We start from the raw sequence: 26,760 nt of genomic DNA, 5'->3' as shown, positions 1-26,760 counted from the left end.
CCTCCAAACTTGTTAGCTTATAAGCTTATGAGTGTACCTTAATACTTTCAGATCGCAACATACTTAACGGGCAAAGTTGTTGATCCGGTTATATCACATCACATTTCCTAATAAAAAAAAAAAAAAAAAAATGATGCCCGTCCTGTTCGTCCATGAAGGTGTGGTAACCTAATTTAATGACTGAAAGAGATATTTTCTTTGTGATTATTTCTGCTCTTGAAGTATGAGGTAAATGAATAAAGTTCTCACATGCCTCCCAAGACAAACGAAACCAGGATATATAAATTATCTACAAAATATCAATAGAAAATATTTTAAGACTATCAATCATGAAGGATACGGATATTTGTACAAGACATACAAACAGCTTAACTGACACATGTTTCCAAATAATATCAAATTTCTCTCATTTCGCTTATTTCGCTTCTCATGACATTTCCCCTTTCTTTAATTTTCTCAAACCATACTTCTGTTAATGCTTATCGATGTATCTAATACCATCTTGTGTTTCTTATGCTACTAAACAGACACCATGGCAACGTTTCATCATATCAGCAGCCAGAATCTGGAGTGTCCTATCTGCCTGGCACTTTTCAACCAACCTAAATCACTGACATGTTCTCACACCTTCTGTAAAGGTTGTCTGCAACGTATCTTTCAAACTCAACCAGAGCAACAAACTATAACATGCCCTGTATGCAGGAAAGAAACACCCATACCTAGTGGAGATGCGAGTAAGTTACAAACAAACATACCGTTGAGTTCTCTTGTAGACGAAGTGAAAACCAAAAGTCCAACATGCACAGCTTGTAAGATGGACGAAAATCCACCAGCTGTGTCCTACTGTCAGGACTGTGGGAAATATATGTGTAAGTCATGCGACTCAAAGCATTCCAGTTGGGCACCATTCTCCACTCACACAGTGACAGCTATGAGTGAGATCCTTTCGGGGAAAGTTCCGATTAAGAGGAGACTGAAATGTAAGAACCATCCTAACGATGATAAAGAGTTCTTCTGTACCGGATGTCGAGAGTACGTCTGCTTAAGATGCGGCATGTTAAGACACTTGCAAGCAGGGCATCACATCGAAGAGGCAGCTATCCATGAGGAGAAACTGATGACAATTATCAAGGAGTTACAAAAAGAGGCAAAATCAAAAACAACATCCGTTGAAAATCATATCGATTTCATACAGACCCAGCGCAATGAAATAGCAAACATAATAAGAAGACTCAATAATTGCATCGACAAGACCTACGAGGAATATATAAAACTATTGTCAGCCAGAAGAGAGACCCTGAAATGTCAAGTGAAACAATGGTCTGAAAAATTCGAGAAGGAATTACAAACTATGGAGGAAGAGAGTCACCAAACAATTCGTAAAATGAAAGCAATGGAAGAGCTGGTGGCTAACGGTGTAAAGGTACCGCTAGAGAAAGACACCGTGATTGCACACGACACGCTGTGTGAGAACTTGAAGAGCTTTCTTGGACGAGTTGATCCTGACGACCAATCACCGAGAGGTGTGACAGAAGGAGCGCTGAAGATTTCATTCCGTAGATACGTGAAGGTCAACGAACTTTGTCTTGGAAACCTGGAAGGTTACACGTGGGATGTCAAAGCAGACGTAGAGCTCCCAGTCAAAGACTGCATGGAGTGTATGGCTCGTGCACCAGACGGTAAGATGGCAGTGGGATCGGGTCACGGCGGAGTCCATCTCTACTCCCCTGATGGCGAGTTACAGCAGACCGTGCTAAAGGATATCTATGTCTCTGAAATTGGATCCCTGTCTTATGGTCGAATTGCTGTGTGTGATACAAACAACGAGATGTCACTATACACTTCACAGTGGGAGAAGCTTGACGTCAGTTTCGAGACGATGGGCCGTGAAGGAGGGATTGCTGCTGGTCTCACTGTGGATAGAGACGATAATATCTACGTGAGTTATTGGAAGTCCAAAAAGATCCAAGTATTTACCCCACAGGGAGGTAAGGCAGTCAGGGAAATTATGTGTGATGGATATAAAGCTTCGCAGTTATTCTCCTTTCCATCCACGGGGAAACTGATAGTATCAGATTTACCAGCTGTAGTGTGCATCGATGGTAATGGGAAGAAGGAACATATCTTGAAGAAGGAGGGTATGTTTGCCTTCCCAGCTGTTTGTAGAGATGACTCAGTCATTGTAGCCTGGGTGAAACGCGAGGAGGGTCTCGTCAGTATCGATCGATACACGAAAGATTTGGAGCACGTGCACAATATTATCACTGATTTCAAAATACAACCAAAAAGAGGTTGGTGCTATCTACAAGAGTTTGAGAGTGGTGAGATAGCTTTCTGCACTCGAGGTAGACTTTACATATTTGATGTGTGATAGTGTGATAGATGATTGTGTTCTACAATAGAATACATGTAGTAGAACAAAAAACTGAAGTGAGTAAATACAATACACTATTGACTATAGGGATTAAGATGGTTGATGTTTACATGTAATACTTGGGTGCACATTGTTCTGTGTATACTCATGTGAATATTCTACACTTAAAACGATCTTAGTTATTTCAAAAAGTTACACTTCTCTGTGGATTGTTGGCCATTTAAAAAGTAAATTGTAGTCAGTTACAACATTTTTTTTTTGGAATGTAGGGAAATTTCATGATGTTTAGATGAATTCAAAGTTTTTATATTCATTTTTAGTTCAAAAGTTGTTTAGGGACATCATTGTAATGACGGGAGTACATAACCCGTGATACACTGTACTATGAATGGGTATCCAAGCTTCTGCATTTTAAGGTCCCCCCATGTGATTTTTTTTTCTCGTATAAAGTAAAACTCAAGTTATAAATTGATTGAAGATGCCAACTGTGATCTACGAATCATGATTTTTATGTACTCTTGCTTTGGCCTTTTTTTTTCTGTTAAACATGATGTCACATGAATATGCATACTCTTGATAAAGGACCTATGTCGAAAAGTTAAAGCACTCTATTTTCTATGAACGGTTCACCATTCTGGAGGCAAACATGGATCTTTTGCAACCTAATGTTTTGCGATATTATTGTTCTATTGACAATGGAACAACATTGGGAGGGGGAGAACTAATGCTGATAACATGAAATCAATAAACATCTTATACTCACCACAAGTACAAAAGTGTCATGGGGGAATCATTATTATCACGCCGGCACATATCCCCTCTAGCGTAGGCCTACATTACAGTATGAATGGGTATCAGAGCCTAATTTAAAGGAGAAGTCTTCACAAATAATGATTTAGTTTGGACTAAGTGAATTCATGCAGAAACATTAGTAATACACATCAGTGAAGTTTGAGAATATCTGACATTCTGTTGAAAATGTATGAATATTTAAGGTTTCGATGCCGCCAACTCTGGACTGTATAGGTGGTTCTACAGGTTTTGATGTCACTGCGGAACAACGACGTAAAGAAAATACAGACCTAAAAGTCCACTGAAAAAAAAATCCATAAAAGATATACATCGTTTTGACTTGATACTGACATAATTATATAAAGGGTGATAGATTTCCATTGCTTTATGACAGAAATACGCCAATTGCTTATTCAGTATGCTAAAAGTATGACTTTTTTTTGGGGGGGGGGATTCTCTTTATACAGGTATTCGTTTCAAGTGTCGTTGTTCGGTAATTATGACAAGCGCTTTTTAGACTTGTGTTTCTTAATCCCGTACTTTCTCTGACACAGGACTATCATTAGTATCATACCAATTCTTTTTTCAGCTTTTTATGATCGCCAATAAATCCCGTACTAAGCTCTTGTCCCAGGCTAAAGAGAAAACTTACCTTTTTACACTGGTATGTCTTAGTCCCGTACTTTCTGATTGGTCAGTGGGGTTAGGACTTCAGTCTTCTCCGTCGCTAAACACCGGATTTTTCTTCGTTCTGTTTACACTCTCTTGCTTGTGGTGCTAACCCTGTTTTTTTTTTTCGCAGGGCAAGATAGTACGGGATTATCGGTGGGGCTACCCCACTTGGGCAAAAACAAGTGTAAACAGACAGTGGGCTAAGGAAAGTCCGGACTATAATCAAAAATTTGCAAGTGTAAAAAGCACTATAGAGACTGTAGTAGTCTTCTCATCCAGTGCTGACGACATCAAAACTTTCACATTTCACACCTTTCAACGGATTGTCCGATTTTCCTCAAACGTTCAAAATTATATTTATACGTCTAATATTGCTACATTCAGTCAAACCACATGAATAATTATATAAAATTACTTGAAAACTTCCCCTTTCAGTGTTTGTGTGTAATTATCCATAAAACTAATGTAATATATTGATTGTCATCTTAATATGAATGATCCATTTTGTGTGTGTGTGTGTGTGTGTGTAATCGCTTTTTACATCAAACTATTCTTGCAGTGGTACCTCTGTCTTAATCAATTAAAGTGACGTTACTATACTGTGAGGGGTAATATATGCGAATAATAAAATGAGGTGTTTACAGCGGTGATACGACAAGACTTGGAGCGCCGTTCAGAGATTGAGCTATGAGCTGAAGAGCGCCCTCCTACGGGAGAGTTATTTCTGCAGATTGTATAAAATATTTAGCATTGTACATGTACTTCCTTAACATAATCCTGGGGCTCTTTTCATTTCGCAATGTCTACTTCTTCCATTAGTAATCTATAGTCCCTTGTCATTCTAATTTTGATGACTTCGAATAAAACAATGTTGTTTAAATATTTTAACATGACACTGTATGACTTAACAGAGGAGATCAGGATAATATATTGACATAAGTAATGTTTGAACATGACCGTCCTCTCGTGGGCTGTGAAAACAACATATTATAACCGTGATTGTCATCACTGTTTACTTGAGCTTCAATTCAATTCAATTCAATTCAATTCAATTCACTTCAATTCAATTCAATCATAGTTTATTTCCAATCAACGAAAATCAAAACATAGTACAAAGTATACATGTCATGAAATAATATTGTTCAAACATTTGCAAAAGATTCATGTAGTATACGAGATAGATTATATATATATATATATATATATATATATATATATATATGAAGAGTTTGTTCGCAAAAACCGATAAGTCCATTTTTGAAGATTTTGAAGTACGGTCTTTGTCATAAAGTACAAAATAATACCTTTTAAATGATATATCGCTCACTACAAAGGTACATTTTTGAAGTTATGGTCAAAACTTATTATTCTCTTTATTTTTCTTGACCTTTAATTGCAAATATCTCCATTGTGCAAAATATGGACTTATCGGTTCTTGCAAACAAACTCTTCATATATATATATATATATATATATATATATACAATGTATATAAAATAATTAGGAGGAACAATGCATATATACTTCGTGGACGTGCGGAAAATAAATTTGATTATGGAAAATGGTGATCCACTAAAAAGCAAAGCTTGTGGGACGTGGATCACTAGATATATAATGAGTAAATAATATATTTTTCAAGGGTTTTTTATAGGTATTGTATTCGATACAGATTATTTAAGTCATTTGTAAAAGTATACAATTGTAGTTGTCTTGAGATACGCAGGTCGGGAAAAAATAGCATCAGAAGTCTGACCATCGGAAGTCTGACCATCAGAAATCTGACCATCATTGAGAAGCATCAGAAGTCTGACCATCAGAAGTCTGACCATCAGAAATCTGACCATCAGAAATCTGACCATCAGAAATCTGACCATCATTGAGAAGCATCAGAAGTCTGACCATCATTGTGAAGCCGCAAACAAGTCAGTGTTAGGTTTTGTAGCTCCACTTATTATACGCGTTACAATGGTATCATCGAGTGTAATGCATTGAGGAAAAGAAATACTCCATGAATTGTTTCATATCAAAGCCTTAATTTCGTGTAAACCTAAACGTGTAACCCTAAGAACCTCGATGTGACTTTGAGCTAAAGATGTGACCGGAACTGACTGAAGTAGATAACTTTGTATGATTCAGGTTCAAAGGCGGTTCGTGTGACAAACTGTTGTAACGGAGGAGTTTGAGATGGTATATTTCTGATATTGTGATGTACCAATTAGAATGGTCGCGATTTAATGTTATCAACACTAACCGATTTGAAGTTGACTAAAATGTATCGATTGTCATTTGTAGTCTCCATTGATTGATGTCATATGATATTTGTATAACCAAATTTGCATGGTAGAGCTGTAAGGCCAATTTTATTTCGCCAATTCACAGAGTTTATAGTCATAACTTTGAAAAAAAAGAGAAAATGGTTTTTAATGTGTATCTTTTGAAACAGTTTGGTAATCTCATCAAACTTTAATCACACACAATGCAGAATCATTTTCGTTATTTACAGCGTGTTAATTATTGCTGGCAGTAGACTTTTTTTTCGTATTACTCATTGGCATCCCACACTCCTGTGCAGCAAGGTTTACATAATGATAAGATTATTACAATAGTCAAGACAACATGAGAATTTCTGTGTACCGGTACTTTGCTTGAAAGTGAACATGATTTATATTTTACAATGCAGATACATGTTTGTATTTTAGTGTTTATGTGTAGCCGAAATTGCAATGTTTCGTTACAATTGCTATCCCCTCAACGTAAGAGTATAGACATCTATTCATCTATGTGCCGCGTTACATAATACCTTTTACTCTGTAGCCTTAATTTATGCCCTCTCTACCCCCCTCCCATTGCAAGAAGAGAAACAGTTCAGGGATCAGAGTTTGTAAGGTCTCGTGACATCATCATGACATGTTCTAAATACGCCTTCTTTTATTTTGAAGCTTGATTGTTTGTTTTTTCGTGCGTTTGTTTGTTTGTTTGTTTGTTTGTTTGTTTTTGTTGTTCCACATTACACGTTTCAACAAATATAAGATATACATAACAAGAAGTCGAATGCTAAGTAAGTAGATTACTGTCAAAATACAACAAATAAATGAATTACTACATGTGGCATTGAATTGAATTGAATTGAATTGAAAAGGGTGTTTTATTGATCAATATCCATCGTAGAATATCATGGAATATAAGGAATCTACAAAGAAGCATTGCTTGTTATAGTGCGCAGAGTCTCACTTAACCTTGTACATTGCCAGTATGTTTCTCTCTCTCTTGATGTGGATATTATGTTTCACTCTGTCACGTGTTGTTTTGTGTTGTAAAGTGATATAAGGACTCATTGAAAAACAGTCCTGAGGTTGATACTATTTTATTTTCATTCCAAAAGTATTTAAATAAATCAAACAAAAATGTGGATGTTACATCAATGTTTTGTGAAAAGTGTGCAAATGTGGAAAGAATTTCTTATTTTATGTCGGTTCTGATAAGACATATCTACATTGTGTTTCCTTACTTTACTACATGCTATTGGAACATGACCTGCACCTGCATTTGACCTTTACTCTGAAATACACACTTAAAGGGACTCTTCCGTGCAAATGCGTGTTGACTTGTACATGTATTGATATAATACCTTGACCATCACTTATGTGACCAAAAGAATAAGTGTGTGCCATATGTGTTGTGATAATTATTGTATTATACTTTTTATCAGATTACTTGGATACACCAACGAAAAACCTTCCAAACAAAGATTCTGCCAGTGACATCATCTGTCAATTATTGGTAAAGTACCAATATGATTAGCAAAGGACGTTGGAATATACCTTTCCCTAGGCCAAGCATAACTTCCGTGTTTCCCAACATCAGCCACGTCTATGTGCAAGTTTTGCTGCCAGTATATTAACTGTCATTTGCTGTCACTATATATATATATATATATATATATATATATATATATGTATACAGTGTGATGATGCTGATATTCCTACCGCACGCCTCTGTCATCTGAAGTGAAATTATAGTTGAGACAATGTAGATAACAGAAGATGTCGCATGAAACCGGCAGAGTTGTGAAGCTTTCGACCGTGGTCTTCCTCAGCTTTAATGTCTGTTTGTGAAACGAAATATATGTTTTTGAGCATAACAAATCTGAAGTCATAAACACAATATATTAAATATAAATTGAGCATGAGTTAATAGTTACATGACATACTTGGCAATATTTTTTGGCACTTTGCAACACATTCAACAATGTATAACTGTAAATGAGTGTATAGTGAGTATATATAGCATACAAACATATCATACAATAAAAATTATCAAACATATATCATAAATAAACTAAATAATATAATTACCTGCTAAGCAGACGTTTGCGTTGCCTGGATGTCTTGTGGCTGTCTTGTGGCGGGATGTGAGTGATCATGTGATATTGGGGGAAGGTTTGTGTGCGGTGGTGCATGTCAGGCAGGAGTGGAGTAGTGTAAAGAATTAGGTTCAGTGTTACAAGTGTGTCAGTCGTGTCAGTGCAGATAAAGAATTGTTAACAATTACGATACAATGAACATTCTCGTGGTCATTAACCCCTACAACTGATTTACCAACAATCAAAATATCAGGCATGGAACCCGGGTACAGATAGAGTGTGGATAGAGAGTGGATAGTGTGTTGCCACTTGTCCCTAGGTACATAACACAGAAATATACAATATACACATTATTTTATGTACCAAAATTATTGCTGAAACAATCTTCATACTCTTGCCACATAATATAACAAAATTGTGTTGCACTGTATAATTTTTCTGTGTACACCTCTATCAATCTATCTATTAATTTATTCATAATTCATATTTATATATATTCATATTGAGATCGTATATATATATATACACATATATATCCATATACATATGCATGCATACATACACATAAATATCATATACACACATACTACATATTATATGATTACATAATTCCTTCTATCCACATTATATAATAACTGAGTATATAACAATACCTATCAATTAACCAATACAACATCAAAAAATCGCAGTCCTTTACAAACATTCTATCTTTTCCGTAAATACAGTCTCATTTTACATAAAACCCGGGTACAGATAAGGAGGGGATAATGTTTTGCCACTTATCCCTAGGTACACAACATAGAAATAAAATATATGCCAAAATTATTGCTGACAAAATCTTCATGCTATTCCCACGTGATATAACAAAACTGTATCGCACAATATTATATATACTGTTTCTCTGGTGCACAACTCTACCTCTCTCTATCTATAATCATCATTTCTTATACATATTATATAATATTCATGCACCCATGTTATGACTATATACACATGCATACACTATATATATACATACATAGAAGAGCCTGCTTGCAAAAACCGACAAGTCCATATTTGGATACATCGACGACATCAATTTCAATGTATGCTACACTTCTTGCGCTGATATCGCATCACTACTTGTTGATCCCGTTCGCTATGGATGGCAAGATCCCGGCACCAGCAAACACCACGCATCGAACGACACCGCGTTCACAACATTGGCAACAGGCAGGACTACGACCGCCACAACGACCACCAACCACCATGAACCCGATATCGCACGCAGATATGTCGTCACATACACCCGAGGCACACGTTCAAATGACCTGCAGCCAGATAGGTCAACGACTGCATCGCCAATACTCCAAGCTCATGAGATACCGTCTCCACAGGGATTATCTTCACTTATACAAGGAAGAAGGCCTCACCCCCAGAGGTCTCGGCATCAAGAAAGCGTGTTGCCTAAACGCATCTGAGGATATCCAAAGGAAATGGCAGTCGACTCTTCACGAGGCATCGGCAGAGCTGCGCAACATAAGCATCTTGGCAACTGACACAAACATTAGCACAATTCCCCCACCCCACCATGAAGTGGTACAACACCTGAAGAGGGGAATTACAAATAAGAATGTGTGGCTGCCCAAACACAATGTCTCCCCATCGCTAGCGCTGTATTTGGATAAAATTGATGAATCATTGGAGAAACTAAGTAAGCAAAGATACAAAGACAATCTCAAACCAGCAGAGAGGACAGCTCTCCGAGAACTTCGAACCAATAGGAATCTAATTATCAAACCGGCTGATAAAGGCTCAACAGTAGTCATTCAATCCAAGGAACAGTACCTTGCTGAAGGTAATAGGCAACTTTGCACCCCAACATACAACAAATTGAGAATAGATCCCACTGATGAACATGTTAAGCAAGTTAGAGCAGTGATCAAAGATTTAGATGTAGCTAAGGACATCAAACCACTACTAATACCCAGCAATGTTGAATGCCCGAATATATATTTTCTGCCGAAAATTCACAAAGTAGGCAACCCCGGACGTCCAATCGTATCGGGATGCTCCTGTCCCACAGTACAGATATCAAGATTTGTGGATACTATGCTCCGGCCATTAGTTGCTAACACGCCGTCCTATGTCCGAGATACCACAGATTTCTTGTGTCACATTGAAAAAATCAACAGAAAAGGGCCAGTCCCTTCGAATGCCATACTAGTGTCAGCTGATGTTAGCTCCCTCTATACCAATATACCACATAAAGAAGGCTTAGCCGCATGCAAGAGGGCTCTGGATAAACGGGACGACAAATCCCCTCCCACAGACAACCTAACCCGCCTAATTGAATTGATTCTCAAACTGAACAATTTCAAATTTGTTGACACCCACTATTTACAAATAGAAGGAACAGCCATGGGCACACCAATGGCTCCCTCCTATGCCAATATTTTCATGGCCGATTTAGAGGAAGAAATCCTTCATGCATCACCACACAAACCGTACGAAGACTCATGGCGCCGATACATCGACGACATCAATTTCATATGGTGTCATGATCAATCTCCCCTTGATGATTTCATCTCCTTGATAAACTCATTTCATCCCACAATCAAACTCACATTTGAAACATCCACTACTCAAGTTCCCTTTTTGGACGTTTTGATTTATATTAAGAACAGAACACTCCACACTACCCTCTACTCTAAGCCCACTGACAGTCATGCTTATCTAATTCCCGAATCTTGTCACCCCTCCCATACTTTGGAGAGTATCCCATATAGTCAAGCGTTGCGCATTCGTAGAATCTGCTCAGAAGAGGTGAATGCCTCACAGGGAATAGCACAACTACAAGAACGTCTATCACAGCGCAACTACAACAAAACAGATGTCCAGAAAGCTGTAGATAAAGCTTCCACCGTCCCCCGAGAAGACCTTCTGAAATACAAAATCAAAAAGCCACTGAAAAGGACGCCCTTTGTTGTATCATTTCACCCAAATCTAAGAAAACTCTCTCAGGTCAAGCGTGAACACCTCCCAATTCTGCATCAGTCAGAGGACATGAAACAAATATTCCCTGAGCCTCCTATTGTATCCCTTCGCCGAGGTCGATCTCTTAAAGACCTGCTGGTCTCCGCCAAAGTGCATGAGGAGGCTGATGTACATGCAAACAGACCAAGGGGATCAAGCAAATGCAATGCCAAAAAATGTTGTATCTGTCCACTGATGGAGAACACAAATAAATTCTCCAGCACCGTCACGGGAGAGGAGTTTCACATACTGCAACATATTGACTGTAAATCAAGTTACGTAATTTACTTGATCACATGCGCCCGATGCCGAAAACAATATGTCGGAAAAACCACCACAACGTTATACACACGCATGAACAACACCCGCTCTGACATCCGCAAATATAACACAGAAAAACGTAAACAAATTCCGGTAGCACAGCATTTCAGCACACTTGATCACACAATCGACGATGTACGGGTCACGGGCATTGAACTTATCCACAAAAAATCAAATCAAGTCACTTTAAGGCGGGAATCATACTGGATCTTGAAACTTAAAACACTCACACCGTATGGTATTAATGTAGATGAGTAATATAGAATGGTATTTAGGAAATGTATATGAAAGATGATATTGTATTCATCAGAAGAGATGTTGTATTGGATGATTGATAGTCATTGTCATTGTTATATATCAAGTTATCAAATAATTATATATATATATATATATATATATATATATATATATGTTCATACATGTATATGTATGTATGTATGTATATGTGCATGTATATGTACATTTATATATATGTATGAGGGGTTTGTTTGCAGGGGCCGATGAGTCCATTTCTGAAGATTCTGAAGTACGATACCTGTCATGAAGTACAAGGTGATACCTTTTGAATGATATATTGGTCACTACATATAAAGATATGTTTTTGAGGTTATGGTCAGGAGAGGCAGAAATGTCATTGTTGTTCTCTTTATTTTTCTTGACCTTTAGCCGCATGTGTCTCCATTTGGCAAATATGGACTTGTCGGTTTTTGCAAGCAGGCTCTTCTATGTATGTATATATAAAGTGTATGCATGTGTATATAATCATAACATGGGTGCATGAATATTATATAATATGTATAAGAAATGATGATTATAGATAGAGAGAGGTAGAGTTGTGCACCAGAGAAACAGTATATATAATATTGTGCGATACAGTTTTGTTATATCACGTGGGAATAGCATGAAGATTTTGTCAGCAATAATTTTGGCATATATTTTATTTCTATGTTGTGTACCTAGGGATAAGTGGCAAAACATTATCCCCTCCTTATCTGTACCCGGGTTTTATGTAAAATGAGACTGTATTTACGGAAAAGATAGAATGTTTGTAAAGGACTGCGATTTTTTGATGTTGTATTGGTTAATTGATAGGTATTGTTATATACTCAGTTATTATATAATGTGGATAGAAGGAATTATGTAATCATATATGTAGTATGTGTGTATATGATATTTATGTGTATGTATGCATGCATATGTATATGGATATATATGTGTATATATATATATATATATACGATCTCAATATGAATATATATAAATATGAATTATGAATAAATTAATAGATAGATTGATAGAGGTGTACACAGAAAAATTATACAGTGCAACACAATTTTGTTATATTATGTGGCAAGAGTATGAAGATTGTTTCAGCAATAATTTTGGTACATAAAATAATGTGTATATTGTATATTTCTGTGTTATGTACCTAGGGACAAGTGGCAACACACTATCCACTCTCTATCCACCCTCTATCTGTACCCGGGTTCCATGCCTGCTATTTTGATTGTTGGTAAATCAGCTGTAGGGGTTAATGACCACGAGAATGTTCATTGTATCGTAATTGTTAACAATTCTTTATCTGCACTGACACGACTGACACACTTGTAACACTGAACCTAATTCTTTACACTACCCCACTCCTGCCTGACATGCACCACCGCACACAAACCTTCCCCCAATATCACATGATCACTCACATCCCGCCACAAGACAGCCACAAGACATCCAGGCAACGCAAACGTCTGCTTAGCAGGTAATTATATTATTTAATTTATTTATGATATATGTTTGATAATTTTTATTGTATGATATGTTTGTATGCTATATATACTCACTATACACTCATTTACAGTTATACATTGTTGAATGTGTTGCAAAGTGCCAAAAAATATTGCCAAGTATGTCACGTAACTATTAACTCATGCTCAATTTATATTTAATATATTGTGTTTATGACTTCAGATTTGTTATGCTCAAAAACATATATTTCGTTTCACAAGCAGACATTAAAGCTGAGGAAGACCACGGTCGAAAGCAACTCTGCCGGTTTCATGCGACATCTTCTGTTATCTACATTGTCTCAACTATATATATATATATATGTATGTATATATATATATATATATATATATATATATATATATATATATATATCATGTATATTAACATATCCTATGCATTTCGTTTAAGGTGTCACATACAAACTCACATGTGGACAGTTAAGTTTCAGCATTTGTAAAACCAACAAGTGTATTATAGCAAGTCACAGCTTACCGTCGCGCTGTAATATCAAGAATAGTTTGCATCCGGGTTCTAATTTACTGCCTTATGCCGATTCCTTTATTTGCAGGACATCACAAACTGCTTCCTGTTGTTCTTGTAGCATCCTGTGGATGAGCATCAAGAATGAAACAACAATGAAAGAGATGCGTCACGAAGCACTCATATTAGCAAGCTTTAGAGCCGTGACGCAAACGCTAAAGACAACGTTTTCTCCCTTGTCGACAATGTCTCGCGCCTGTGCTAAACGCCATTTTTGGCATCATATCGTCGTCTTTGGTTTCGCGCCACAAATCTAAACCTTGCTATTATTTTACGGTGGGACGATTTAGGTATTAATAGCTATTTGGAGGTATCTCCTTTCACTGTGACCCTTTTATAATTCATTAATAGCAGCGGGTTTTACCCTTCATGCTCGCCAGGTCTGGCAGCTTCTTTGTGTTTTTATCACCAATTCGTTAATCATGTAACAAAAGGTGTCTTTGGTCTATACAAAAATCTATATTCGTTCGGCGACAGGTAACGGTATACTTTTTATGCTTTATGGACAATGTTACTGGATTTCCTTTGTCTTCCTAATAGTGTGAAAACTTTATTCAATTACCCCATACGTTACGAGCACGTTGCTGTCACCTGTTGTGTGTCTACATGAAAAAGTTTTTACATTACTTAAGAATCGAAACAACACGATTTCTTGCACTCTTTTTGTGGAATATCTTAAAGATTATGAACCATTTGATATTTGATAAGTATTTATGGTAAAATGCAACTTTTGTTTGCAATTTTCCATATTCAAGTTTGAACAATCTAAACTCCGAACCTGCATGGTCAAACTTCAATCAACAGTGAAAGTAGATACTATGCCTACAAAAGGTCACGCAATAACGCCGAACCACACTAGAAGGCTACACGAATGATATGTCAATCTTTAAGATGAACCTTCCCAACATCTTCAGACTATTTTTTGGCTTGCCAAAGATTTTGCCGGCACTCTCGAAATTGTTGCTTTATCATGGGAAACCCCAAAGGCAAACATAGGAAAGCTTAAGAGGTGCCTAAAACAAGGTTTGTGAAGGTAATAATGTCAGAGGTAGAACGTCAGACGGTCAGAGCCAAAATGTCAGAGGTTATAATGTTTGAGTTAATAGATGTCAGAGGTAATATGTCAGTGATAATGACAGTAGTATTAAAAGTGTTAGAGGTAAGAATCTTGCAGTTAAAAATATCAGGAATGAAAATGTCACATGACAAACTGAAATGATAACTTCGTTCATTACGTCGTGTACTAATTTCAATAACTGCGTCGTGTCATAAATTAATGTAGTTTATCTAGCAATTTTGATTACAACACAAAGTATATTGTTGTTTTTGACGGGTTCCAGAATAGTGAAATGAAGAAAAAAATATAAAAGGAAGTAGAAGGGAATAAGTCCGGCATTCCTGGATACACGTATCCGGATCGAACGACAAATGATAATAAAAAAAACATGAGAACGGAAGTTATCTATATGCCCCACTATTCAAACGTTCCTTGATAACCGCCTGCTTATTGTCACTCAGCGCCTATAGTAATCCTTCTCAACTCTGTCTCGTTCTAACAGAAATAGTCCATGAGCCAAGACTCGAAAAATGGGTTATTGGTACCACCAGAGGTGGCAAAACCTTTTTGGTGTCATTTTGTTTGTTGGGCATAGATATGCTTATCAAGCTATGATAGCATTTCCAAATGAGTAGCTTAGTCGTAATAAATGAATTTTTAACCAATTTGCCTCGTTTTTATATCCCTGTACTTCTGAATCGAAACTAACCGCTATACAAAGAAGAGCAGTGTCTTCTGTATGCCCACAGGTGTTCTGTTGTAAACGCGAAGGGAATATCCAAAGGGTCATGATGTCCACAGCTGTCAAGCGGTGCGCTTAGTCTTTATCTAGAACTATGTACCGTTATCGTATCTAACCATGTACAATGATTATTATTGTTTATGTGAAAGGATGGAAATAAAAAAATTAAAGATAAAAAAAATCTAAAGTTCCTAATAAAAGGGATTATCTAAACTCTTTTTATATTGCCCTCTCAGCAAATACATTAGTTTAAAACAAAAATCGCTCTGTTCATTTACAATATTATTCATTATGTAACGCCCGTGTTTCGTTGCAAGCGCGACAGCTAACAGCGCACTTGCTTTCCTATGTGTATAGTCGTAGCCTGCTTGTGGGTAAGGGGATGCAGGGGGCGTTCACTCAACAAAAAGAAGAAGAAGGGGGGGGGGGGTGACGATGCAAGAACAGGTCCCTGACCTTGCGAGACATGACACCTGTATAGAGAGCAGGGGGAGAACACATCTGGCTTGATCAACACAGTTCTGCAAAGTCTTTATTCACATTCAATATGATACATAATACTTTCAATTTACAAAAACGCAACAATCACAATTTTCACATACACTATGTACACTGACATATTACATACAACATAATATCCAAACTACCCCTTAGTACTATTAACTACATATTACTCTATCACCAGATATCCTATTACACTTACTATTTCCCATTAACTCAAACTTCATTTCTGTACACATTGACTTAACCTATCTCTCTATATATACATTACATACCCGCTTTCAAATACACTCAACAAAATGCATGAGAAAGACCCCGATGCAGAACCCTGAGATGGATTAAGCACTTTGTAAACTCACAAACTAAAATAAAAGCTAAGGCGAGGACACGCTGGGCTCCCCAGCGTGTAAAAAGCCAACAAAGTATACAAAGGAAGTTTTAACCAGCGTGTGCGCTGAACATATATTATACAAAAAGTTATCTCCTCTTTTCGCCCCCTTCCACGCCTAGAGAAAAGGAGATGGGGAGAGACTCCCCCCATTAAGACTTTGAAACAAAAGAGCTACCAGCACATCTCTCCAGCCTCCACAGAGGTAAAGAAACTTGACAATGGCCTTCCGCCGTAGTGCGGTCTTAAAAATCCGTGGTCAGCTGGCACAGTCTACTCGCGCAGACCCCATTCACTTATCGTACTATAACATACAAATGCACACCCTGTCCACTGCCTTATATACAAAACTTACTTTAACAATATGAACGGGCCTGAGCAGGAAAACTAGCGTCCTGCTCTACGTCAAGTCAACTACCTCTTCTATATGTTAGTGACTAACCGGGGCACAGATAACACATACGAACACACACACACACAAGCAGTCACACACACAGACACGCACACGCACACACACACACACACACACACACAGGCTAGTGCTACCTTCTACGAAAAGCCATGAGTTCCTTCACATGCAATATAAATTCTGGGTTAAACGAAAGGCTATACATTATATACGGCAGTATGGGTCACGTCCCTACATACGTGTACTCAGATTTTAACTTGTCGATGATTTTACAGCGTTATCCCAACTGCTAACGCCTAACTTAGCAATGTATGATTACCGCCACAGTATCTTGCAACCGAGCCAGTTACCAACATAATGCAAATTTGTTAAAGATAACTAAAGATCAATCCCTAACTCCTTGAATACATCAAGGCTATATAGAAAAGTGAGAATAATGTATATATCTCATCAGTTGTTTTCAACAACTGGAATAAGCTACTATTGCAGGACAGCGACCAGAAGTTAACTGCAATGGGTAAAGTCATAACTTCATATATTATAACTTGATATAACGAATTCTCAACCACATCTATAATTTGGTAATCCTGTGATTATCAAAACACAACATACTTATTAATGACATGTCAATGTGTGAAACATACAGAGATAGCAAGAGAGTATATGAAGTAGAATAATTCTTACCTGTATAGAGAGCAGGGGGAGAACACATCTGGCTTGATCAACACAGTTCTGCAAAGTGAAGAACTTGTGCTGACCCACGCCAGATGATGTTCATTCAGCTCTCAGGTAAGAAAATGATTTGTTTACCAAACAAACGCCGGGTGCTAAGGTGGTCGTCTGGTGGCCTTTTCATCGGAAGACAAAAGAGTTTACCAAGGAGGGAACTTGAACTCAGACTAGAGCGACTATATGTTCTCCAACATACCCGTGTTACATCCTCCCCATCATTATTGAATGACGTCCTCGTCATCAACAAATTAAAAAAAAATGAAATTATATCAAATGCAATACGTAAAACCGATAATTCTACTGATCACATCTGCAGATAGAGCAAGGTGATCGTCTTCGAACAATGTAAATACATGTTTTTATATTGAGCACTTTACATACCACCGAATGAGTGCTGATTAAATTTGTACTTAGAAAAAGAGAAATATTTCAAAACAAAATAGTATTATGACAAAAATTTTGTGTGTACCCCTGATTTTACTCCCCAATCGTTATCCTATTTCACCCTCTCTTATGCCAATCTATCATCCCTTCTTCCATCTCCCTCCCCCTCTACTGAAAAAGTCGCCGTCCTCGGAGACTTAACCATTAAACATGCATATAATTGTTATGTACATTTGGAGTAGTCGAACTTCTAACGAGGCTGCAGGCGGCCTGAAACGCGTCTTGCATTGCCCTGAGTTGGCTTATATTGCCCAGACTCGTATACTGCAGGCGCTCTACAGGTTGTCTCTGTCTGCGACTGCGTGCCCCGAGTAGGCTGTTTTCTACCTGGTCTCCAGCGTTGGGCACAGTCGTGTTGTCTTGTTGTGACGTCTCGCTCGTTGTCTCGGTGGTTGGCTGGCCGGTGATGACCCCCAGAGTGTGCTGGTCTTCATCTTCGGCTGACATGTCGATCACCACGTCCTGCCTGTCAGTCATCGGAGCCCGTGGTTCCTCGCCATCGTCAGCGGAAATGGTGGACTGGCCGTCACGTGTCTCCCGGTCCCTCTGGCCTTCCTCTGTCACTGGGTGGGGCTGAGTGGTTTGGGTGGTAGGCTGCAGTCCATCGGGTAGAACTGGGATGTCGGGGACATTTTGCTGTTCTATGGGTTGAGTGTTACGTACACCACCATAGACGAAGGTCTGGCCTACCTCCTCCACGTCAGTCTGCGGCCTCTCCACCTCACGAATGTCCTCGGGCGGTGTCGGAATCTCGTCTGGTTGAGGAAGCTCTGCAGCATCATGGCACTCAGTTGGGAGGAAGTTGCATCGAGTAAGGAGGTTGCGGTGTAGAGTGCGTTCCGTCTCAGCACCCTCTCGCTAAACAACATGGACCAGGTCACTCACTTTCTTTGTTACCACGTACGGATGAGGCTCCCACTTGTCTGACAGCTTGTGCTTTCCTTGAAATGCAACCCGTTTCACCAAAACTCGGTCGCCTGGATGTAGAGGATCTTCACGGGATCGTCGATCGTAGAATGCCTTTTGTCGGTCGCTGGCTTTCTTCGCCAATGCACTGGTGCGTGCATAGGCAGAGGCTAAGTTGTCACGAAGATTCTGCACGAAGCCGTCGTGGTCGAGGTCGTGGTCGATTGTAGTCCGGTCTAGTAGTAGGTCAATCGGTAGTCGTGGATGTCGTCCAAACATGAGGAAGAAGGGGGCATACCCAGTCGATTCATGTTTGGTACAATTGTAGGCATGGGTCAGGGTCTCGACGTGGCTCTTCCAGTCTCTCTTCTCCTCGGGATCAAGGGAGCGTAGGAGGTGGATGAGGGTCCTATTGAAGCGTTCGGTCATCCCGTTTCCCTGTGGATGATAGGAGGTGGTTCGGGACTTGGTAATACCGGCCAGCTTACATAGCTCCCTCACGACGCCGCTTTCGAAGCTCCTCCCCTGGTCAGACAGCAGCCTCTCTGGGAATCCAAAGTTACATATATACTTCGACCACAGTACCTGAGCAACTGTCGATGCCTTCTGGTCGCGTGTCGGGTAGGCCTTAGAGAAACGTGTAAAATGGTCGGTTAAAACCAACACATTCTCAATTCCACCCTTCGACTTCTCAAGCGTCCAGAAGTCCATGGACACTAGCTCCATTGGCCGATTCGTGTGGATGGTGGTGAGGGGAGCCCTGTGACTTGCCTTCGCAGATCGTCTGAGACTGCAACGTTCGCAGGAACTACACCACTCCTTCACAGCTTCCTCCATCTTTGGCCAGTAGAATCGCTCCCTCAGGAGATCCAGCGTGCGTTCGAGTCCCACATGACCCATCCTGTCATGGAGTTCCTGCATCGCCATTGGTCGAAGCGCTCTAGGCAGAACCAGCTGAGTGACATCTCCCCCTTCCTTCTCTATCGTCCTGACAAGGAGGCCATCGCGTAGTGATAGACGCTCCCACTGCCATAGAAGGTTTTTGACCTGGCTGGGAAGTTGAGTTCGTCGACGCCTAGGAGGCTTGGTAGACTCCTTCATGTACTCGATCACAGCCGCCATTTCTTCATCTGCTGATTGCGCCCTCTGGAGTTCTTGTACACTCATTGATGGCAGGGCCTCGAAGTGCGGTTGAGGAACCTTCACCTGTTGGGCAACTTGGGCAGTGGGGACAGTGGGTTCAACGTTACCATCATCATCTGGGCGGGATGGGGGGAGGTCCTTCTTGTCAGGGGCTGGCAACCGGGAGAGCGCGTCTGCGTTGGCGTTAGCCTTCCCAGACCGGTAGACCACCTGGAAGTCATAGTTGGCCAATTCAGCTGCCCAGCGTTGACCTGTTGCGTCTAGTTTGGCAGAGGAGGTAGCATACTTCAGGGGGTTATTGTCTGTGAAAACAACAAACTTGTTACCGTACAAGAAGTCCTTGAATTTGTCGGTGACCGCCCACTTGAGTGCCAGGTACTCGAGCTTGTGGGCTGGATACCTAGTCTCTGCTGGGCTGAGGCCTCTGCTGCCATATGCGATGACCCTCTGTACGCCATCTTGTTTCTGGGAGAGAACGGCTCAGAGTCCCAGTCCAGATGCATCTGTCTCTAAGATGAAGGGCAACGAGTAGTCTGCATACCCGAGGATCGGCGCAGAAGTGAGCCTCTTCTTTAACTCAGCGAACGCAGCTTCACACTCATCAGACCATTCATAGGGAACTGGCGCAGCTGTCTTCTTCCCTCTCTTCTTTCTTGGGTCGCCGCTTGTCAGACGGTACATCGGGGCCGCGATCTCAGAGTACGACTTGACATACCTGCGGTAATACCCGCAGAATCCAAGGAACTGCTGCACTTCCTTCTTGTTAGAAGGTCGTGGCCAATCAGCGACCTTCGCCAGCTTCTCCGGGTCAGTCGCTACTCCCTTCGCGGAGACAATGTGCCCAAGGTAGCCAACCTCTCTCTGCAGTATACGGCATTTGGAAGGTTTGAGTTTCAGGCCGTGCTGCCTCAGTCTGTCGAACACTGTCTGCAAACGTTCCAGGTGCTCGTCGAGTGTCGTAGAGAAGACGATGACGTCATCGAGGTAGATGAGGACGGAATTCATGTTCAGGTCCCCCAGGCATGTCATCATTTACCTCTGGAATGTGGCAGGAGCATTCTGAAGCCCAAACGGCATCCGGTTACACTCAAACAGACCCATCGGAGTTGTGAATGCTGTCTTTGCCTTGTCATGCTCGTCGACCTCCACCTGCCAGTAGCCCGAAGTGAGGTCCAGTGTGCTGAAGTATTTGGCGTTACCAAGCGAGTCCAGGGCCTCCTCGATCCTGGGGAGTGGGTAAGCATCCCTCACTGTCTTACCATTCAGCTTTCGATAGTCTATGCAGAAGCGTAGACTGCCGTCTTTCTTCTTGGCGATGACGATGGGGGAAGCATATGGGCTGCTGCTTGGTCGTATAACACCGGCATCATTCATCTCCTTCAACATGTCTTTCACGTCCTGGTAGAGGGCTGGCGGGATCCTCCGGTAGGGGAGGCGGAAAGGGACGGGGTCGACGAGGGGGATCTGGTGGGTAATCGACGTCGTATGGCCATAGTCTATCGAATGGTGAGAAAAGACATCGCCATTTCTCTCGAGGAATTGCTGGAGCTTGCTGCACTCGTCATCCCCCAGGTGAGTTAGATCAATGTCTTTTAGATGCGTCACGGTCCGTGTGTGGCACCTGGCTTGATGTCTGCTGGTTTGCTGCTGCTCTTTTGGCGACTCAATGTGGTGGACTTCCTTTACAGCTCGAAGTATGGCCAGGGAGGTACTGGAGGTAAGAGTGATGGGCACACCGCTAGTATTTCTGACTGTCACAAAAACGATACCTGCATTTATAGGCGATAGTGTGCAAAGACAGGTCAGGTCTTCATTAGCTGAGGTTGGTTCCACCAGAGCGCAGCAGTCTGGAACTGGAGTCCTTCCACGCACGCGGCCCCTCACGGTCATCTGTTCCCCCGGCATCAGCTGGACAGGCCGTCCATGGAGAGTCACGCGTCCGATGAAGTCTCCCTTTCCACCAACGTCTGCCACTCCCAGTCGCATGAGAGCTGCTTTCCAGATGGAGTTTTTCTCCCCTACGGCATGTAGGAAAGACTCTCTTCCATGCACCCTCACGCAGTCCTCCTCTAAAGCTCTGATGACATTGGTTCCGACCAACAAAGGGACGTCACGCTTGTACTTCGTCGTAGCTGTCACAAGCGTCGGTACCTTTTCATACTCGAAGCCTAAGATGGATAATCTGGAATTGATTACTCCCAGTACACGCACCTCGTGGTCGTCGGCACCGAAGACGGATATGCCAGCAGCCCTGAGAGGTTGTTTACACAGGCTGGGGTGGGAACGCCACAGCTCCTCGGATATGGTTGTGACCTGCGAGCCGGAGTCGATGAGCGCGCTGACATCCTTGCCATTAATTGTCACCAGAGTCTCGTTGGCTGGCCCTACAACACCCAAGTCACTTGTCCTCGTCGCAGTGGTAGGAGTCGTTGAAGTCATGTTATTTGAGTGAGTTGATCGGGCTTGATCGGGCTTGTTAGCGCCCACAGCTATCGCCGTAGGCCTTACCCATTTTAAAGGATGGGCAGGTACGTGAGAAGGGCAATTCCTAGCGAAATGTCCCTCCAGTCCGCAGATGTAGCAGGCAGTCGACCTCTGCGGGGGGAGGGGGAGGGGGCGTGGCATGGACTGCGGGGGAGGTCGTGGCGGCGCTCTAATTTCCAGCGCCGTCAGTCGTCTCTCCAGGTCGGCCATTTTAGACAGGTCACCCTGCTGGTCCTTCCGCACGTCTTTCAGCACCGCTAGAATCTCCCTCATTGCCGGATCTCCACTCTGCTTGTTGCTCTCTGCCACTTTCCCTTGCTGGATGTTAACATCCCTGCGAGCCTGGCCAAGATGACGCCTCGTTGCCCTCTCTCTGGCGAGGTGACGAAGTTCGTCCTTCAGGGCTCGGAATGTCATGAGTCGAGGCCGCATTGGTGACAGTCTAGCCCGGACCTCTTCATCACGCAGGCCCCTCATAAACTGCGTGGCCAGTTTCGCGTCTCTATCCCCCATTGGCACGCCGTCGTACAGTGTCTCCTCTATATTACACAATATCCCCTCAAGTGCGATAGCAAAAGAGCCAGCTTCCTCGTGTTGTCGCTGAGTCCTCCCATAAAACTGCGCCATCGGGTCGCCATGGCAACTCCCGTCAGCATACTGAAGTCTCAGTTCATGGAAAGCGGCTTCCTGAGTGCGCTCACTCGGGGGAATGTTGAGTACAAGACGCCGCGCTTCTCCGCCAGCAAATAGTCCATGTCCCGAATCCAATCGACCACGCTGATTTTTCCATCACGCTGGCCGGAGAAAATGGGGACGTTCCTCACCTGCTGGGCAGCCATGAACGTCGGGGAGTTCACCATCTGTCTAGCCGCAGCCACGCCGTCGATGCTGCCGTCCTCTCGAGGGCTAGCAGGCACTCGTCCGTATCCACTCATGTCAACTGCCATATTTCTGGTACCACAATATCGATGTAGTATGTAGATAAACAAAAAGTATCCTGCCGACTACGCCAGTTTCGTGTAACGCCCGTGTTTCGTTGCAAGCGCGACAGCTAACAGCGCACTTGCTTTCCTATGTGTATAGTCGTAGCCTGCTTGTGGGTAAGGGGATGCAGGGGGCGTTCACTCAACAAAAAAAAAGGGGGTGACGATGCAAGAACAGGTCCCTGACCTTGCGAGACATGACACCTGTATAGAGAGCAGGGGGAGAACACATCTGGCTTGATCAACACAGTTCTGCAAAGTCTTTATTCACATTCAATATGATACATAATACTTTCAATTTACAAAAACGCAACAATCACAATTTTCACATACACTATGTACACTGACATATTACATACAACATAATATCCAAACTACCCCTTAGTACTATTAACTACATATTACTCTATCACCAGATATCCTATTACACTTACTATTTCCCATTAACTCAAACTTCATTTCTGTACACATTGACTTAACCTATCTCTCTATATATACATTACATACCCGCTTTCAAATACACTCAACAAAATGCATGAGAAAGACCCCGATGCAGAACCCTGAGATGGATTAAGCACTTTGTAAACTCACAAACTAAAATAAAAGCTAAGGCGAGGACACGCTGGGCTCCCCAGCGTGTAAAAAGCCAACAAAGTATACAAAGGAAGTTTTAACCAGCGTGTGCGCTGAACATATATTATACAAAAAGTTATCTCCTCTTTTCGCCCCCTTCCACGCCTAGAGAAAAGGAGATGGGGAGAGACTCCCCCCATTAAGACTTTGAAACAAAAGAGCTACCAGCACATCTCTCCAGCCTCCACAGAGGTAAAGAAACTTGACAATGGCCCTCCGCCGTAGTGCGGTCTTAAAAAGCCGTGGTCAGCCGGCACAGTCTACTCGCGCAGACCCCATTCACTTATCGTACTATAACATACAAATGCACACCCTGTCCACTGCCTTATATACAAAACTTACTTTAACAATATGAACGGGCCTGAGCAGGAAAACTAGCGTCCTGCTCTACGTCAAGTCAACTACCTCTTCTATATGTTAGTGACTAACCGGGGCACAGATAACACATACGAACACACACACACACAAGCAGTCACACACACAGACACGCACACGCACACACACACACACACACACAGGCTAGTGCTACCTTCTACGAAAAGCCATGAGTTCCTTCACATGCAATATAAATTCTGGGTTAAACGAAAGGCTATACATTATATACGGCAGTATGGGTCACGTCCCTACATACGTGTACTCAGATTTTAACACTCTATATACATTGAATACTGCGAAGGGCATATCGAATGAAATATCCACCGACATATAAATAAATAAAGTTGTCGATGATTTTACAGCGTTATCCCAACTGCTAACGCCTAACTTAGCAATGTATGATTACCGCCACAGTATCTTGCAACCGAGCCAGTTACCAACATAATGCAAATTTGTTAAAGATAACTAAAGATCAATCCCTAACTCCTTGAATACATCAAGGCTATATAGAAAAGTGAGAATAATGTATGTATCTCATCGGTTGTTTTCAACAACTGGAATAAACTACTATTGCAGGACAGCGACCAGAAGTTAACTGCAATGGGTAAAGTCATAACTTCATATATTATAACTTGATATAACGAATTCTCAACCACATCTATAATTTGGTAATCCTGTGATTATCAAAACACAACATACTTATTAATGACATGTCAATGTGTGAAACATACAGAGATAGCAAGAGAGTATATGAAGTAGAATAATTCTTACCTGTATAGAGAGCAGGGGGAGAACACATCTGGCTTGATCAACACAGTTCTGCAAAGTGAAGAACTTGTGCTGACCCACGCCAGATGATGTTCATTCAGCTCTCAGGTAAGAAAAGGATTTGTTTACCAAACAAACGCCGGGTGCTAAGGTGGTCGTCTGGTGGCCTTTTCATCGGAAGACAAAAGAGTTTACTAAGGAGGGAACTTGAACTCAGACTAGAGCGACTACATGTTCTCCAACATACCCGTGTTACATCTATAATGTATCGTAGTGTACCGGTACATTGTTTTTGCATTATCTTTCATTGCTGGATGGAAATAAAGCGACATTGGCGTGGTATTAGCGTTTTCACCGTTGCGTTTTCACCGGAAAATGATAAATAATTGAAAAATACGGTAAAATTCACGAGGAATGCTTTGTTGTTGTTGGTTTTTTTTTAGATAAAGGGATATACACTGTATCATAGCTTTGGATATTCCCTTTGCCGTCTTGAATAAAGACTAGGCGCTGTGGACATCATAATCTTTGGATATTCCCTTCGCTGCCTTGAATAAAGACTATTAAAGCGCACCGCGTTCACAACAGAACACCTGTGAACATACAGAAGACAGTGCTCTTCTTTGTATAGCGGTTAGTTTCGATTCAGAAGTACAGGGATATAACAACGAGACCAAAATTGGTCAAAAATTCATTTATTATTACTAAGCTACTCATTTAGAAATGCTATCATAGCTTGATAAGCATATCTATGCCCGACAAACAAAATGACACCAAAAAGGTTTTGCCACCTCAGGTGGTACCAATATCTGGCCTGGCCCATGGACTAAAAGATAGGTCTATGTCTCAAAAAAATTCAATAAGCTTTTTGTATACCTTCCTGCACAAAAAACACACATTCCACACCACAGTCCAATGATTAGAAGCCTTTGTGGAAACAAACATGAGAGGATCGCTCAACATAACAATGACGAAAAGACATAATGACAGAATTCAAAATGATCACAACAGCGTGAATGGCGAGGGTTTCGTGCAAACAAAGTTTCTATTGTCTGCGAGATCTGAACCTTATTTAAGGCACACCTACTACACAGGTACAAATCATGGCAATGTTGCCATAAGCTCTGTAGATTCCAAAGATGAATTAATCTCAAGTTTCTCCTAGATTAACAGATTTCTGATGATAATTTTACCAATTTTCTATATATTGATACTCAAAATGATTTTAATCTAATGGTATTAGATATTATAGCTTTTATAATCATGGTTTCATATGAAAATCAAGGAATTGCGTGTGATTTTGATGATTTCATAATTATTCATTGTTTAGATT

At 41.0% G+C, this 26,760-nt stretch overlaps 1 protein-coding gene across 1 annotated transcript; it reads left to right on the top strand.

Moving 5' to 3' along the window:
• Window positions 1-532: 532 nt before the first annotated feature.
• LOC139737277 (E3 ubiquitin-protein ligase TRIM71-like) lies at window positions 533-2,371 on the top strand. The gene has a single exon (XM_071647953.1). It carries the CDS (start codon window positions 533-535, stop codon window positions 2,369-2,371), a length of 1,839 nt encoding a protein of 612 aa, XP_071504054.1.
• Window positions 2,372-26,760: the final 24,389 nt, after the last annotated feature.

Source organism: Diadema antillarum, unplaced genomic scaffold, assembly GCF_040938485.1.
Source record: "Diadema antillarum isolate AM-2024a unplaced genomic scaffold, OU_Dant_1.0 seq00000688_RagTag, whole genome shotgun sequence".
Classification (NCBI taxonomy): Eukaryota; Metazoa; Echinodermata; class Echinoidea; order Diadematoida; family Diadematidae; genus Diadema; species Diadema antillarum.
Note: the sequence above shows the minus strand (reverse complement) of the source record. Positions and strands in the feature narration are given on the sequence as shown.